The 16,213-nt window shown below is 50.1% G+C and overlaps 1 protein-coding gene across 1 annotated transcript; it reads right to left on the bottom strand.

The window, feature by feature from the left end:
- Positions 1-125: 125 nt before the first annotated feature.
- On the bottom strand, positions 126-16,155 carry LOC308054098 (putative P2Y purinoceptor 10). Its single transcript, XM_080366360.1, has 2 exons — positions 11,655-16,155; positions 126-8,196 (listed from the first exon to the last, which is right to left on the bottom strand). Exon 2 carries the CDS (start codon positions 8,144-8,146, stop codon positions 7,031-7,033), a length of 1,116 nt encoding a protein of 371 aa, XP_080222486.1. The 5' UTR covers positions 8,147-8,196; positions 11,655-16,155; the 3' UTR covers positions 126-7,030.
- Between the last annotated feature and the right edge of the window lie 58 nt (positions 16,156-16,213).

Below are 16,213 nucleotides of genomic sequence, written 5' to 3'. Positions count from 1 at the left end.
TGGGGTTTTTGGGTGGTGAGATATACATATCTCTCTGTTGGTTTCGGGGTGTTTTGGAAACTGCCACCGCGACTCAGCAGTCGCCGCTCACGGTGGGGCTGCCAGCAGCCACCCCTGCTCTTGGGGGGGGGAGGACGGGACACCTGGACCCCCAGCATCACCTGGCTGGAGCAGTGGGGGCTGCCGTGGGCGAGCGGCTGCTGGCAGAGCCCACTTCTGCAGAGGAGATGGAGCTAACCAGGCTGGTGAAGCGAGATGCTTCATCCGTGATTTTCCTCACCCTTCCAGAGCTTTCTGGGAGAGGTTCCCTCGCTCCCATCTGGATGCTGTCACCCTGGGCTGCAGGTCCCAGCGCCCAGCGCCGCGGGGGGCTTCAGAAGCTGCTCCCAGTCCCGTTTGGGCTTCCCAAAAGCAGGGCGCTCTCAGCAGGCGTTATTTCCTTATCCGGTGGATTTCCACAGCTCACGTGGAGCAAACCAGGGTCACGGCCGAGGGCTCGTCTCTCCCAGATGACTGTTTGGGCCCCGGAGCGGTGTCGCCCACCGCCAGGCTGCTGGGCCAGGGTGGCCCCGCGCGGAGCCCGGCGGTGCTGGCCATCAGCAGGGGGCGGCGCTGGCCGCGGCCGCCCTCGCGGGGTTGAACAGCAGCACTTCTGTCCTACCCCTCTGGGGACTCTAGCCCAAGAAGTATTACAAAAAATATTTCTTTTTTTTTTAAGATCAAGAAGGAGCAAGTATTCTTGATTCATTGGCTATTTTGAAAAAGTGACTTTTAAAAAAAAAAAAAATTGTAGCAATTCAACCTAAAATTACTTGTAACTTTTAATTTGCATTTATTCATCTTTCTTGCATGTCTGCTTGGGAAAACAGGACTTATTTTGTGGCTTGCGGAGAGGGTTGCAGCTCTGCAGGTGGGTCATACAGGTGCCCAGGTGCTCGGCAGCATGGTCCACTGCAGTGTCCCTACCACAGCATCTCTGCTTGCGGCAGGTACTAGGGACTGTGGCTCCTACTCCTTTAAAACAGCATTGATTTCCTTGTACAATCATGCCAGCTGATAGCAGGGTTTTTCAGCTCTCTACATCTTTTTATTGTGGTTTATAGGAAATTAATCTCTTGGGCACATTATGGGCTTTTACAGCCTCGCACTGTGCCGGGTTTGTCACCCCTGCGGTGGCACAGCTCCTCACTGGGGCTTTGCAGATTGCACTCCCCAAAACATGCGAAAACTTGCCCATTTCAGCAGCTAATACTCCTACTAGTTAAAGCTTCTAACCTTTTTTTTTTTTTTTTTAAGCCTGCTGATTGCTTAATGTGCCTTAATTAATGTTGTGTGGGAGCCAGAGCTTTCAGCACTGTGGGATCTTTGCTGCAGAGTTGTCCCCATGGGTGCAGGGATGGATTAATCTGCTGATGCTTTTGGACTAAAGCAGCGGAGGTTTGGGGTTTATTACTTAAACGGGGCTTGTTGCTGTTGTGGTCTCCTGGGAGTTGTGCTGAACCCTCGGTGGAGGATGCTGGCCTGGTTCACGTTAGTCCTGGGGCACTTCCATAATTGCAGTGGGGTCTGGGATGCCAAACTTTCCCCATGCTTGCCAGCAGCTGCCTCCGCTGTGCACTGTCACACTTTGCAAAGTGTTTTCACCATAATGATTTAAATTAAAACCTTTTTTTTTCCACCCCCTCACCCCAAAATAGTGTGATGCAAAACCTGACAGTCCCCAGGCTCTGCCCCTGCCCTGTCAGCCTTTCCCTACATGATGCCGACACCCCCCTCCACGGGGACCACGGGTTGAGGGGGACAGTTTAGATGCACTTCGGTAGACAATAAAACTGAGGCCAGTCCTAAAAATAATGGCAGCACTAAACCCCCATGGCTGAACGGCACCTGGCTCTGGAGATGACCTCCTTTTCTTTTCCTAATCAAACACATGATGGATGCTCAATTTTGCACTTTCATTTCCACAGAAGCCAGCCTATTTATGAGAAAGCCTAGCCTGTGCTAGGGGCAGCGAGTGTATTTACTGTACAGACAGGCTTTGTTTTAAAAGCACCTTTCAGAGCATAACCATATCCTGTTTTGCTGGTGCCATGCTCTGTGCACAGCCGGTGCGCATCACCGCCAGCATCCGTCCTGTTTCCCATCCGTCCCAGAGCTGTCACGTGCGGCAGCGCTGGCTCAGCCCCTTCTTGGGGTGCGTGGATGGGAACCCGAGGGTGCCCTCCCCAGCTCACCTTTACCAGCAGCAGAGCGCCGGGTGCAGAGTTGTGCCATCCCCTGGCACGGGGTGCACGGTGGCAGCGCTGACCTTCCCCAAACCTGCCTCAGCTGAAGCCACCAAAAATCAGGAGGATGTGGAGCTGGGCACCAAATCACAAAGTAGTTATTTTACAGTGGAAGACAATTTTATTTAATATTTAATTTTTCTCTTAATACTTCTATTTTGCACTATGTTTTTTATAAAGATCAGAATTTTTCAGTTCATCTAAGCTCGTGCTTCATAATGTTGTTGGAGATCCTCAGGCAAAACTAGCTAAGGTCTTTCTGTCTACAATGACAATCTTTAAGAGAAGTAATTCCTGAGAATACATTGCATGTCTGTCTTCTCTCCCCGTGGCTGGTGTTATTTTGCTCGGTGATGACCCAGGAGGAGCCCAGGGAAGGGCACGCACCGGGCAGGAGTGTGTTTGGAGAGGGGGAGCCCGCAGCTGCCAGCATCAGTGGGGCTCACACGGAGCCAGGGATGCAGCCGTGCTGCTGTCACTGTGCCGGGGGCTAAGGTGTTCTGGATTTTCCTTTGCAGCCTCAGCGCCTGCCCTGTTCACCTATAGCAGGGAAATTTTCCTTAAAAAAAAAAAAAAAAAAACACAAAACCCCCACAAACAAACAAAAAAACCCACAAAACCCCCCAAACAAACAAAAAAAAATCCCCTGTTAAGAGGAGCAGCACCAAATGAATGATTGGTGTGGCAATTCCTGCTGGAAAGGACTTGCTGACTGCCAAAAGGTTGAGGCTTTGGCTGTTTCTCAGACGAGAGCTAGCCCTTAGAGTGCTGAACACGGCCAGGGCATTGATGCAGAGTTCCCAAAACCCTTCCCCTTGTGCTGTGAACAGGACCCTGCAGCACAGGAGGGGCTGAGGACAGCCCGGGCTTGCTGAAATGGTGCTGTCCCACTGAACACCCATGACTTGGGCTTTGCAGGGTGTTGCTGGCTGAGCCCATGAATCAAAATTCAGACTTGGGTCTGATGAAATCATGACTGTCTGGAAAGCTGCTCCCTGGCTCGGCTTGGTTTAAAGCAGTGAAATTTGCTTTCTGTGCATTTAGGTTGCACTGGAGTTGGAGGTGCTGGCGTGTCTGTTCCTGTGGCAGGCACAGCGCTTTCCCTCTGCTGCGCGAGATGGGTGGATGGGGAAGCAGCTCACTGCCAGCTGTGGTGGCTGTTAGCGCCGTGCCAAAAATCATGAGAGTCTGAGTCTCGCTACTGGGTGGGTGGTGCGAGCTCCACTGAGGCGGAGTGCTTTTCCAGAGGCAAAGTCACTTTGGGGCTGAACTGGAAGCATGTGGTCATGGAGGGAGGAAAAAGGTATTTTTAGCAAAGAGAAAAGCAACCTTCCCTCCTTCCTTGCAGTGCCCTAGAAAGTGTTGTGCACAAGAGACCTCAGCTTGGATATTCCTAAGTACTGCATAATTTTAGGTATATGTAAGCGTAGTATGTGTGCAGAGGGGCGTGTATGTATGGGGTGGATGCAAATGTATAAAAGCAACTAAGCAGTTGTAGCCAAAGCCAGCTGTAAAGGATTAAGCCACGTGGAGGAATTAATATCACGAGAAAAGCTCAGGATACACAGATGCTGTCGGTGCTGGCAGAGGTCCGGCTGAGCTGCCTGCTTTGCTCTCGCCGCTGCTGCAGCCTCTGGCTGTTCCCGAGGTGGGGGGGTGGGGGGTTCAGAAGGCCTCCTGCCAGCGTGCTGTGCTGGGGGGGAAATCATCACAGCTAAAATAATCACCAGCAGCTTATTGCTCTGGGCTGTTGGACTGGCTGAGGCCAGCCAGCACAGCGACCCCAGGGCACTGTGCCATAGGCTTGTCCACGGGAAGAGCTGGGGGTGGTACGTGGGACACGGAGTGCCCTGGGGCAGGGATGCGCTCTTGGTGCCGTTGCTGCTGGCCACGCTCACAGGGGTACGGCCAGGGTCTGTAATTACTTGGAAATTTCCCTTACCTGAAAATTAATGAGGCTAAAGCACAGCACTGCTGCTATTACTGGCTGGTTTTTGCCATGTGAATAGAAGGTTTAATGCCCGCAGGTAATGGCTTTGAGAAAGGAGTTTTTCAGGATTTCTGATTTACCCTGCCTCCTCTTCCCCCGCACACCAGCTCCCAGTGCCTTGCTCTTCAGCCCTGAGCTTTGCCCTGTAAGAAGTTAGCTCACACCTGGGCTGCAGCAAAGCGAATCCTCGGCGCAGCAGCTTTTAGGCACACTGTAGAGCCAAGAGACAGGCATCCCCCAGCCCGCTCTGACCTGCTCTCCCCCAGCTGCCTCTCTGCAGTGGGGACCAGCAGCATCCCTGTCCATCTGCCCCCACCTCAATGCGACAGAGCTCCTGCTGACCCCAGATCCCTGTGGTTTGTGTCCCGGCGCCCAGCCAGAGTGTTTGTGGTAGTGGAACTTGGCGGACTGTGATGATACGGGGGGGCTGGCAGGCATCTTGTGGCTTCTGAAGGGCAGAAAGCACCGGTCTGCACTAGAAAATTATATTTCCTCAGGGTCTGGGTTGCATAAAACCCAGCAAAACCCTTTCTTTCCAGAGCATCTAAACAAAAAAAGGGGTTTTCCTGCCATTTTTTCCAATGCAACCTGAGGGGCAGGGAGGGCAGCCTGAGTAAGGGTTGCTGTTCTGTTTCCACGTGACAGATGAGTGAGAGTTTTGGGTTTGCTTTCTTTTTCCTGTTTTATTTTTGGAAGGGAGAAGGATGTGTTGCAGAAATTTCAGAAAAGCTGTGCAATCTGAAAACAAGCTGGCAAAGTCCCAGCAGTAACTGGAGCTACTGGGAAACCTTGAGCTGGTGCTGCCAGTAAGGTTGGGGCTGCCATACGAGCTTTGCTGTCAGTCAGCAGGACTTATATCTAGCTGTGGTTGTTGAGGGCTACCTAGGTGGCCACCCCAGCTATTTGGGGTTGCGCTGTTCCCGACAGAATTCCACAGGCTAAAACCACGCTCTCGGTTAAGGTGCTGTGGTGTGGCTTGTCCCGTCTTTGGTTGCTGCCTGAAACCAGGTCTTGCCAGCCACGGCATCAGCGAGCTTTGCTCGGGTTCCCTGTTCTGCCTGCGCACCCTGCTACCTTTGGGCCATCTCTTCCCCCGCTAAGCAAACAAGGAAAATGTGTTTGGTTTTTTGGGGTTTCCTTGTATTTTGGTTTTTTGTGGTTTTTTTTTTTTTTGTGAGAGGAGGAGGAGATTTGGGACAGCACGAGCTGCAGGGCAGTGTGGTTCTCTGCCTGTCTGTTTTCTGCCTGTCTCTGGTGCGCTGTGAGTACCGCAGCAAGTCCCCCAGGTTGTCTAGATCTCCCCTCGTCTTTCTGAGACTGACCTCGGCAGTGTGAGGGTAAACCACCGCCTGCTCCGTGCCTCCGAGAAACCCTGCACGGGCTGGAAATGTGCATCTAATCATCAGCAAAGCTGTTTTATATCAAACCCCCTCTGCCTATGTTTACTTATATAATTTAATTCCCTGAGGGTTTTTTGGCATTGCGGTCGCCAGTGCCTCAGCCCACAAGGAAGAAACCTCACAACCCCCGCGCTGGCCACCGTGCAAAGAGCTGCAGTGGCAGTGGAGCCTCTGAGCCCCAGACTGGGGTCCCCCTGCACGTTGTTTTGTTGCTTGGAGAGCAGATATGGTGCATAATGAGACTATTTACAAGCACCTAAAATAATACCCATAATGCTAAAATGTGTGTTGAGATCATTTTATTTCCTCCCGAGTTTGAAACTTTAAGGATGTACTTGGCCCAGTTCTGTAAACTTTTCTCTGAACCCAGCAAGGGCTGGGGCTTTTTCTGTTTTCTTAAAGCAAAACTGAGAGGCTTGGATAACATCTTAATCCACAGCCACGGGCCTTAGCAAAATGCCAGATAACACAAGACTCCTAAAAATGACACACGAGATGGCGAGCCAGCTCCTAGTCCTCCCTCCTGCGGCTTGCGCAGGTCTCTGAGTAAACGTGGCCTGGGAGACATCCTTCATCCTCCCGCTTTGCCTGTGGCGTATCCACTCGCCATCTGTCTTCCAAGTATTCATCTCCCGGTAACTGGCTGAGCATCCCGTAGCTCCTGGGAGCCAGGCAGACACCTTGCTCGGCTCTGGGTGCCTTTTTTCGGTAGGATGAGCTGAGCCCGGTTCATTTGAAAAGTCCCTTTAACACTGATGTAGATATAGATAATACTCTTTGCTTGATATATATTGTTAAAGTTATAGTCTTGCAGTCCAGATTAGGCTAGATTAGGTCCAGATGGCTGATTTTTGCAATGGAAAGAGGTTCATTTTACATAGAGATAATTGACTGTTCTGATCAACAGCCTCACATGAGCATGATGGATGCTTGTAAATAATTATGGGCCACAGGTAGCTGCAGTCAGGGCTGAAAATCCTCAGGTGCTTTCTCGCTGAGCCACCCACTTACAACTTGGGATTCAGAAGGATTTTTCAAAAATTACAAATGCATAGAAGCAATGAAACAACAGAAATGAGAGGGACCCGAACCCAGGTGCAGTTCAGCACAGGAGGTGTACTGGCATCAGCCACAGCTGTTTCAGGTGTTTTAACAGTATGGTGGTGGGGAGTGTAAGGCAAACAGGCCCCAGCAGCAGCAACGCAACCGGCAAGTCTTTCTGCATCAAAATGTCCTTGTAGGTCAGATCCTGGCATCTGTTGCACACAAGGGTAATTCAAGACATATTTGGAGACCTAATGCAATCTTCACTCAAGCTAGAAGAAGCACCTACACAGACAGAAATGGCTTATGTTTCAAGAGATGGACTCGAGCAGAAGCTCATCAGGTGGCATGGGGGGGATCTCCATGCTGTTTATTCGGCCAAAGAACTTGGGAAGAGACAAAAATTTCAAGCGTGGAAGATTTCTTCTCTTCATACGAATGTCATGGCCCTTTTCGGTGTTGGACAGGCTGCTCCTGTGGCGCATGAACCGAACTCGCAGGGCAGCGCAGCTGTGGTGCAGCAGCTGGTCCTGGAACTCGGAGGTCATGAAGTAGTAGAGGACCGGATCCAGGCAGCAGTTGAGGCTCGCCAGGCAGAGGGAGATGGGGTGGAAGCGGAGTGTGCTCCTGTGAACGGCACAGTCCTGGATGATGTTCTCTATCACCATCATGAAGAAAGGGAAGTTGATGTGGTAGGGGGTGAAGCAGATGAAGAAGACTGCCGCGCACATCAAGACCATGCGCAGAGCCTTCTGCTTCTCGCTGGTGTTCTGCAGCTGTGTTGGACCCTCCCGCAGGGATTGCCACATCTTCCAGGTGCAGCAGGCGATGATGCTGAAGGGGAGGACAAACCCAAACAGCTCTGCCACTGTCACCATCGCAATGGAGGCTCCCGGGCTCAGCTGCTTCACCCCCAGGTCTGAGAAGCACGTGTTGATGCTGTTGGACAGGGCTGGGCTCCTCACCACGAGCAGGGGGAAGCACGCTGCCCCGACAAAGAGCCAGACGGCAGCGCTGATGGCTGTGTCGTACCGCCGCTTCCAGTCCTTGGCTCTGAAGGGGTGGAGGAGGAAGAGGTACCGCTGGATGCTGATGCAGGTGAGGAAGCAAATGCTGGCATACATGTTGAGGTACTTCAGGTAGAAGCACAGTTGGCAAAGAAAACTTCCAAATGGCCAGGTGTGGTTTATGTAGTAATACATCCGTAAGGGCAGCGAGAGGACGTGAGCCAGGTCGGCCACGGCCAGGTTGATCATGAAAATGACGGCTTTGCTCTTTTTGCTGATGAAGCGGCACAAGACCCACAGGGCAGCGCTGTTTGCCAGGAGGCCGGGGATGAATATCAGGGTGTACGTGGTTGCATACAGGGTGGACTGGAAGGACATCTGGGGATCGGTACAGTTCCCAGAGGACACGTTGCTCTCCATCTCAGCTGAGTTTCTTCACTCATGGGGTGATTAAGGCAGGTGGAGTGTTTCTGTAGGGAGTAAAGGCAGGTGCTGTAAGGCCAAAAACTCTCCAGTCTCTCCCCACATGGAGTAAATGCACTTCAGTGCAGAAGAACAAGTTGTGTGTGTGCAGATGTGTGTGCAAGATGGGTGGTGTATGTGTGCTGGGAAGGGTGCAGAGCCAGACCCTGCTTACAGGCAGTGATCCTGGGCATCGTCCATGCGGCCTCTCGGATGTGCTCTGCAGGATGCCACAGTTACAGTGACATTGCAGTCGAGCTCCAGAGCGTTAATCTCATGATTGCTAATTCAGCTCCCTGGGTTTTTTTGGGACCACTTCTATTGCATACAGTTTTCTAACAAACTCCTGTCAAAATGGTGCTCTCTGATAGTGTCTACAAACAATTTTGGTGGGACTGCAAATAACTAGGGATTTTAAGTGGATCCAGACACTGTTTTTTCAGATCCATGCAGAGATCTGATGTGAATTGGCAGTGAGGGCAATAATTAGCATCAGATAATTATCGATGGTGCTGTCAGGCAGCTGACCAGAGCAGAGGCCAGTGGGAGAGGTGCAGCCAGATATATCGGAGCTCTGGCTCCAGATTTAATGCTGGATTTATAAGCTAATAGCTGGCCAAACATATGCCAGTTGCTCTGCCGGTCCTGCTAACTCAATTCCGGCACTCATGGCACATTGTGCTGGCATCGTGTTGTAGCAACAGAAATTATCCTCCAGCAACAGTTCAGGACATGAAGGAAGATAAATACATCTGCCTTTTAGTTAGAGTAGAAATTCTTTTGATCTATTTACTTGTTTCACCTCGTCCAGCCAGCGCCGAGGGCATTAGCCAGTCACGGGGAGTTCACAGGCACTGGGGTGGCTCTCCGGAGAGGCGATGGATTTTGCCGTTTGTGAGCAGAGCCTGCAGGGAACCAGTCTGCTCTTTCAGAAGAAGGTGATTTGGCAGCAGCACGTCACAAACCGAGGGCCTGTAGCATCGTCTGCAACACAACAGTGCAATTTTCCCCTGGGAGGCAGAGCCTGTAGCTGCCTGCAAGGTGTCGGGCAGCCTGCCCTTCCCTTCCAGGGAACCGGACCCTGCGCTGGCAGAGCCCTCAACCCCTCCTGCTGCTGCCACCGAGCCCCCAACAGTGACATTTCATTAAGAAGCAGCCAGTGGTGCTGTTTCCCAGAGCCCTGAGCCTGGCTTTTGCCAGGGATGGATTTCTAAAAGCTAATCGCTCACAGCAGGGACCAGGCTTCTGTGCTGAGCCTGGCATCACCTAGAGGTGCAGGGCAAAGGCTCCTCTACCCTGCTCCTCCTCACCTAGGCAGTGCTTCAGAGGGCTTCCCACATTTCCAGTTGCAGGAGGAAAGTGTTTTTATATATATATGCATATATATACAGGTATATTTATATAAAATACAGCCAGTGGCCCCTTGGCTGGCTGCCTGCCCACTGCCCTCTTCTCTGGTGTGAGAAGGGTCGGTGCATTTGCCCATATTTCTGTGCGTGCGTGGTGCTTATGCCCTGCTTCCAGAACTGGCCCTTGCCAAACTGGCTTCTCCCATTTGCTTGTTTCTCCAGGGTCTGGCTGCAAAAAAGCAAGGCTGAAGCGAAACCTGGGCTGCTGGGCTAGTGCAGCTTTTGATTGCTGACTGTGCTTGAGCCGGCAGCCCTGGGTCAGAGGTTTCTGATTTCTCTGTTAAGCAAGGCAGGGGAACAGGGACATCTGTCACAAGGGGACACAAAACCCTTTGGTCCCTGCAGCATCCCCAGGTGCTCCTCACCTGCCTGAAGACCGACATGGGGCTGGCCCTTTGCACAGAGTCTGTTTAGCCTTGGAAAAGTGGTGGCAGGACACCTTGTCTTCACATTGCTGCAGAAAATAGGGAGGGAGAACTGCCAGGGAGCATGGGGAATGCTGCTATTCCCAGCTCATCACAGCCTTCCAGTGACAGAAGTGGCACTTGCTGGTCTGGGCTTGTGAAAAGAATTACAGAGTGCCTGGTGTCCCTGTCCCACGACCTCCTCCCTGCCATGTGCCTGAGCCCAAATCCTAAACCTTGCCTCCACACATGTGACCATGGGGAGCCTCCTTGCTGGTTTTCTCCATTTTTTGGCTCTCCCTGGGAGTACAGAAGTACCTGTTTCTCAGCAGGAGGGCTGGGTGTCGCTGCTGGTACCTTGACACTTTCAGTTTTTAGCTGACAGCACTTGTCAGGGCACCTGGCAAGAAAGCAGCCGGGACCTCGCTGCTGAGCCACCGCTGCTCTGGGTTCAGGCCAGTGCCTCATTCACTTCAATGCTCCCTGAAGGTGCAGGGTTTTATTTATCATTGTTTTTCAGTTTCTGCCTGCCTCCTCGCCTGTGCCTCGCCATAAGCCCCTCCAGCTCCTGCCATGTTCTGCTGTTGGTGACGCTGGTGTCAGGGCAGAAATGCTCCCATGGGCTTTGGCAGGGGGTTTGTTCAGTAACGTTATAAAGCTTGTACAAAATCTTCCCTGCCATTTCTTGTGCTCCTATTTCATCTACACATGGATTACATGCAGACAGGAGGGGGGTGGGGTGGGGTGGCTTTTTTTTTTTGAGTGGCAAAGCTGACTTTTATCCAGCAGCAAGCTGAAATTAAGGAGGGGAGACCATATTGCTGCCGGAGGAGTAAGACCACTGGTTGTGGATGTAGCACTGAAATTCTTTAAACAGCAAGTAACTTTGCAATTAATTAGGAGGTTAAGGCAGCTATTAAAATACTTAGGTTTCCTTTTCTGAGTACATTAGCAGTATCTGGAGGCGTATGTGGCTGTCATTATTGGAAATCGCCTGGCTACTCTGAATCACTCTGCGCCCCACCCAGCCCCACACTGCTGTGCTATTGCATTTACTAATCCCAGATTCGCTGGCAAACTCGCTCTCATCTTTTCCATGGGCTGGCTGGACAAACTAGGCTGAAGCTGGAGAGCCCCCGGCTTCGGGAGCCCTGGAGCTGGGGGACTGGGGCAGAGCTGCCTCCCTTCAACCCTGGGATGTTGGAGAGAAAAGAAGTCTAGAAAAAAAAAATTCCACCTTTGGCTTGAAATAAGCTCTGATCTGAAGTATTGGAGGCTTTTTGGCACCGGTGTTTTAAGCAATAATTTTGTTTGTTTAATCTAGGCACTAATAGGAAGCGTGTAAACAGAGCTGGTCAGTTATGGCAGCTTCTGTCAGTAACAACAAAAATGAAGTATTTTGGATAAAACATGCTCTTCCCATGTACTGCTGCACACAGCAGCCTGCTTGGCTGCACCAAGCTCTGTTCACCCACCCCGCGGAGCCCAGCGAGACAGAAATACATGGGCACAGCCAGAAGCTGCTGAGGATGTTACACCAGTTTCTGCCTGATAAGATATCTTGAATTAAAAAAAAAAAAAAAAAGTCATGTTGCTCAAAACTGTGATAGCTTCAATCTACTGAAGAAAACATGCAGCGGAAAGCAAGCTTACCTTCCCGTGACTCCCATCCCTCAGGGGGGTGACATCCATGCTAGAGAGCAGGAGGAGCAAGCTTTCTGCTTTTATTTCCTACTGATTTTTGCAGTGATCCCAGCCCCAGCGACTCCTCGTTAAACTTCCACATGTTTTCGGAGCACTGGAATCCTGCCGGCATCTGCAGCCCAGTACAGTGGCTACAGAACAGGAAATCCTGTATTTTGTTTCTCTTCACTGTACAACGTATACAGCTAATGACGTTAAAACAACGGGGAAGGCAATGACGTCCCCTGATCCCACTGCCTTGTGATAAGGGACCTCAGGCGTAGATTTCTTCCCTTCTTTTTGCACAGAAGTTGTTTGGTGACAGTGTCCTTTGGTCCAGCTGCTTCTGCTTTTATCCAGTCACTTGCTATTTGCTTGCTAAAAAACGTAAAATACAGAAGCAAAAATCTTCCAATAAGTGCTTGCTAAAGGAAAACTGAAAACTGTGCCAGTGTGACTTACTGGAAGGTAGTAATTTTCCTTCGTTTTCTTGGAATTCTGGTTAGCCTCAGACTACCAAGGCTATAGGCTAAAGTTAAGGGTTTGGACTTTATTTCTGAAATAATATGATGGTTTAAGGTGGAGATTTTCCCAGATTACTATTGTTTTAAAAATACATCATTATGCGCATCATTCCAAACTTCTTTTCTCTTTCCTGTCTCCTTTAATTCCTTTTCTTTATATATATGCATATATATATATAATTTTAACTTCTTTTACGGCCTGCTAAGCAGAAACTTCTTCTTTCTGAATTGCTGAAAACTGGCAGGCATATATAGTAGTGTAACATATTATGAGCTGCTTCATTTCCAGCTGAACAGTTTTACTTGATATACAGTGTCACATCTTATGGCCCAGGGCTCGAGGAGATAATATGGCTGTTGGCGTCTCTTCCCTACTTACTATAGGTAATGTATAAATAGAGCTATTCTTGCTGTATTCATCTATTTTCTGTAATTGGTCCTATGACCCTGCTAAATCAACAGAACTGTGACTGTGGAAGAGAAATGAAAGAAGGAAGCTATTATAACCTTTAATTGTACAAGTCGCCAGCTCGGGGTCTGGGAGCAAGCGTGCATCTCTCCCCACGGCGCCCAAGCCCACCAGCTCTGCCAGCTGTGCAGCTGCTGGGGTTTCTCTGTGCTGGCGGCGATGCTGACCACAGGGACTCGAGTGCACTCCTGTGCCGTGACATGGTGTTTCACAATAGTAGTGTAGAGAATGGAGAAGAAGATCCTTGACCTGAAGTGTCCTGTGGTCAGCGGAGATGCAGATACTTAAATCCCTTGGTCAACATACTCACAAAGGGAAAGGCAAGACCAGTTTATATACAGTTTATACAGACACATCTATGGGTTTCTTCATTGCCACTTGCTTAGCCATCATGTAAACGTAGCCCGCTAGCAAGTAAGTACCTGTGAAGCCCTGTGCTTCTTGTCTCAGCTGAGAGCAAAGTGATTTGTGAGACACAACAGCTGTTTCTTGTTCCCAGTTTTCTTCCTGTGCATCTTTTTCAGCAGCTGATGCTGATCCTTGGAAGAAAGAACAGTGCTTGTGTATTTGCAAAACATTCGCAGGTTTGCAGGAGGGAGGCTGGCACTGCACCTCATCTCTCTCCAGAGGTTAAAGGTTTATCCCAAAGCGAAGTGGCTGCTTTATCAGGATATCCTGCCTAGGACATCCTACTTCTGTGTCCGCAGCACATATCCAGTGCTGTATCAGTGTAGCTGAGCCCTATTTTTAGGTACGTGTTTACAGCAGGGCTGCCAGGGGAGGAGAGGTCAGGGGATGTCAGGCCATCATGAGGGTCGAGCTCGCACCTCGGGGCTCATAACCAACTCGAATCCTTCCTCTGCTCATCAGTTTTTTGAAGTTCTCTTGCAGGAGATCTCAACCTTCCTGGTCGTAAAAGCCTGATTGGTTGACAAGCCTCAAGCCTCTTCATTCACCATATACTAATCAACATCTCCGCTTCTTTCAACTGCATGCATATTTTTGTTTAGTATTGCTGTTCTTCTGGCTCATTACCAATACTAAACATGCATTTTATGCTATGCAATCTTATACTTTCAAAGGCAGAAGGCACAAAGGAATTTTTAAATAACTGTCAAACTTTATCTAAGGCCTCCAGATGAAGGTTCTCTTCGCCTTTGGCCTGGTATCCTGTGGGCAGAAGGCCAAGTGCATATGATCAGCATCTCTTTAAGCGCTGAGCATTTAGAACTATCTGACAGGATGCACCTGAAGGATGTATGAAAAACTGTGGGACATGCGGGAGGAGGAGGTCTTGTTCACACAGAGCAACTCACACTTGTGCAGAGAGTTGTTACAACTTGATCGGAGCCATCGGCACAAGACCTGTGGGGCTGGGCGAGTCCTGGTGCCCTGCGGCACATGGTCCCTCTCACCACTGCACAGTGGTCGCTATAGGGGCAGCGGTTTGTAGGAAGATTTGATTTATTTTTACAGCAAATAATTGTCCGCTGCTCCCTACCTTTTTGGTAGCCTTCGTGTAATGCACAGACCCAGCTTTTCTGGTCAAAATGCGCTAGTCATAGCCCTGAAATCTTTTAAATGCAATGAAGGGTGTTTGTATTTTTGAGCTGGCTCCTAGCTGTTGAGCTGCTATCCTGCATTTACAGCATATTTTGTTTTTTCTTTGCACAGAGAGCTAGTAATTTCATCTAAGGAAAGAAAATGAAGCTGAGGTACTGGCAAGATCCTGCAGCTCACAACCTGAGGCTGCAGAAAGGCATCAAAACACCTGGGGTTTCTTTCCAAATATGTTTGCTGTCAGGCAGGGGAGGGCCCTTTCTCAAGCAGGACAGGAGCCACCAGACCTCTGGTACCAGTTAAGATGGGGTGGCGATTTGCTGACACTACGAAGAAACACATTTGCTTTTGCTAGCAGGAGGGTGGCTCATGCGCTAGAGGAGAGTATGTCATGCCATGGTTTTGCCCAGGGCTGTGCCATCAGGGGAGATGCACTGCCGTTGGTGCAGGTGGCTTGGAGACTTCACCGTGTTCCCACCCTGAGCACATCCCTTCAGGATAAGGTTTGACACAGGGTTGCCCTGGCACCAGGTGCCTGTGGAGCCCTTCACACCCATCCATCACAAACCTGTGTAGCTGTACCCAGCCTCTTGATTTGGTTAACTTATGCCTTTCTGTGGCATCTCTGTTGGAAGTCTTCAAATTTTGTGTGTCTGCCCAAGAAGGATGGAGATGTCTGCTATCTATAGCTGGTGAGTCTGGGCAATGGGACCAGCGTAAGAGATAATCTGGGAGCAACATCATGCAATTATGTTTCCTCTTGTCACAGTAATAAACATGTTCTACGGTTGCAGGAAACGGGGTGGATTACAGGAACTGGCGCCAGGCACATTGTGCCTTTGGAAGTGTGAGAGCGCTGGCAGGCAAAGCCAGCACCTGCAGCCCCAGGTCTTGTGGTGGATCCAGTACCTCCCAGCCACGAAGGCAGCCAAAACGCTGTCCTCCTCGACAGGAGCACTGGATTTCTCCATTCTTCTCTTGAGGCACACTGCTGAGGTTTTGGAGGACTTGAACTAAAGGCTTTGAGTTTCCCATATAGGTTTTTGGTGGCCAAACTGCTGGTCTTTGACTTTCTACAGGCTTTCAGAAAATTACAAGTTTTCCTTCACCTCTTTACTTTGAATCATTGCTCTCTAGGCTAGCTCACCATCATGACCATCTTGACTAACTTTCTGCTGGGGTTGAACCCCATCCAGCAACTGAGCACCACACAGCCAATTTAACTGTATCCCACCCAAACCCAGTATACTTTCCCACACCCCAGAAGAGACCATTAGACCAAGTTGTCTACCCTCCTGCATGTCGAAGTGATTTGACTTGAAAGGCTGGAAGTGTTGATCTTGTGACTTTTCCTTGCAGGCTGAGGCTGCAGTATGCAAAAAGGACTGTTTTGTGGGGTCTGAGGGAGTGCAGAGGGTGAGTGAGGCAGGAGGACCGGGGGAGAACGCTAGCAGCCAAGGTGCTTGGGGATGCCATCATGGTGACAGGGAATGGTGTCTCTCATAGAGCCACCAAATTTGTGGTTAAGGTTAAGGGTGGGAGAGTCCCCATCACTCTTCAGGGGTTCAGATGCTGGAGCAGATATTCCCGTGCTGGGTCTGCGCTGTTACGTTCAGCATTTATGGGACTGTAGTGACCCATTTCTGCCTTACCTTAGCACCAATCTTGTCATCAATGGCACGAGTGCTTTTTTAAGCCGTATAGATTTGGGTCTGTGAAATGATTGTTGAATGAGACAGAGAGATAGTTTCTGTGGTCCTGCCTGCACGTGAGGATGATAGCAGTCGCTTCTGCCCACCGGGTCACGCACCACCTGCCGTGCAGCTGTCTGTATGGAGGACCTTTCTCTCCCTTAAAGTAAGCATTGTAGTTTAAAAATAATATGAAATAAATACCAGTTATATTAGTGGGGTGAAAACCTTTCTGCAGGCAAGCAAGCAATCTGTTTAAGAATAATAGAAGTTGATGCACTTCAT

The sequence above is a fragment of the Falco punctatus genome, assembly GCF_963210335.1.
Source record: "Falco punctatus genome assembly, chromosome: 15".
NCBI classification, from domain to species: Eukaryota; Metazoa; Chordata; class Aves; order Falconiformes; family Falconidae; genus Falco; species Falco punctatus.
The sequence above is the reverse complement of the archived record's forward strand: the minus strand, read 5'-3'. Positions and strand labels throughout refer to the sequence as shown.

Bases quoted from the DNA above. Each gene is read 5' to 3' on its own strand.
- LOC308054098 (XM_080366360.1), bottom strand. From the start codon at position 8,146: ATGGAGAGCAACGTGTCCTCTGGGAACTGTACCGATCCCCAGATGTCC.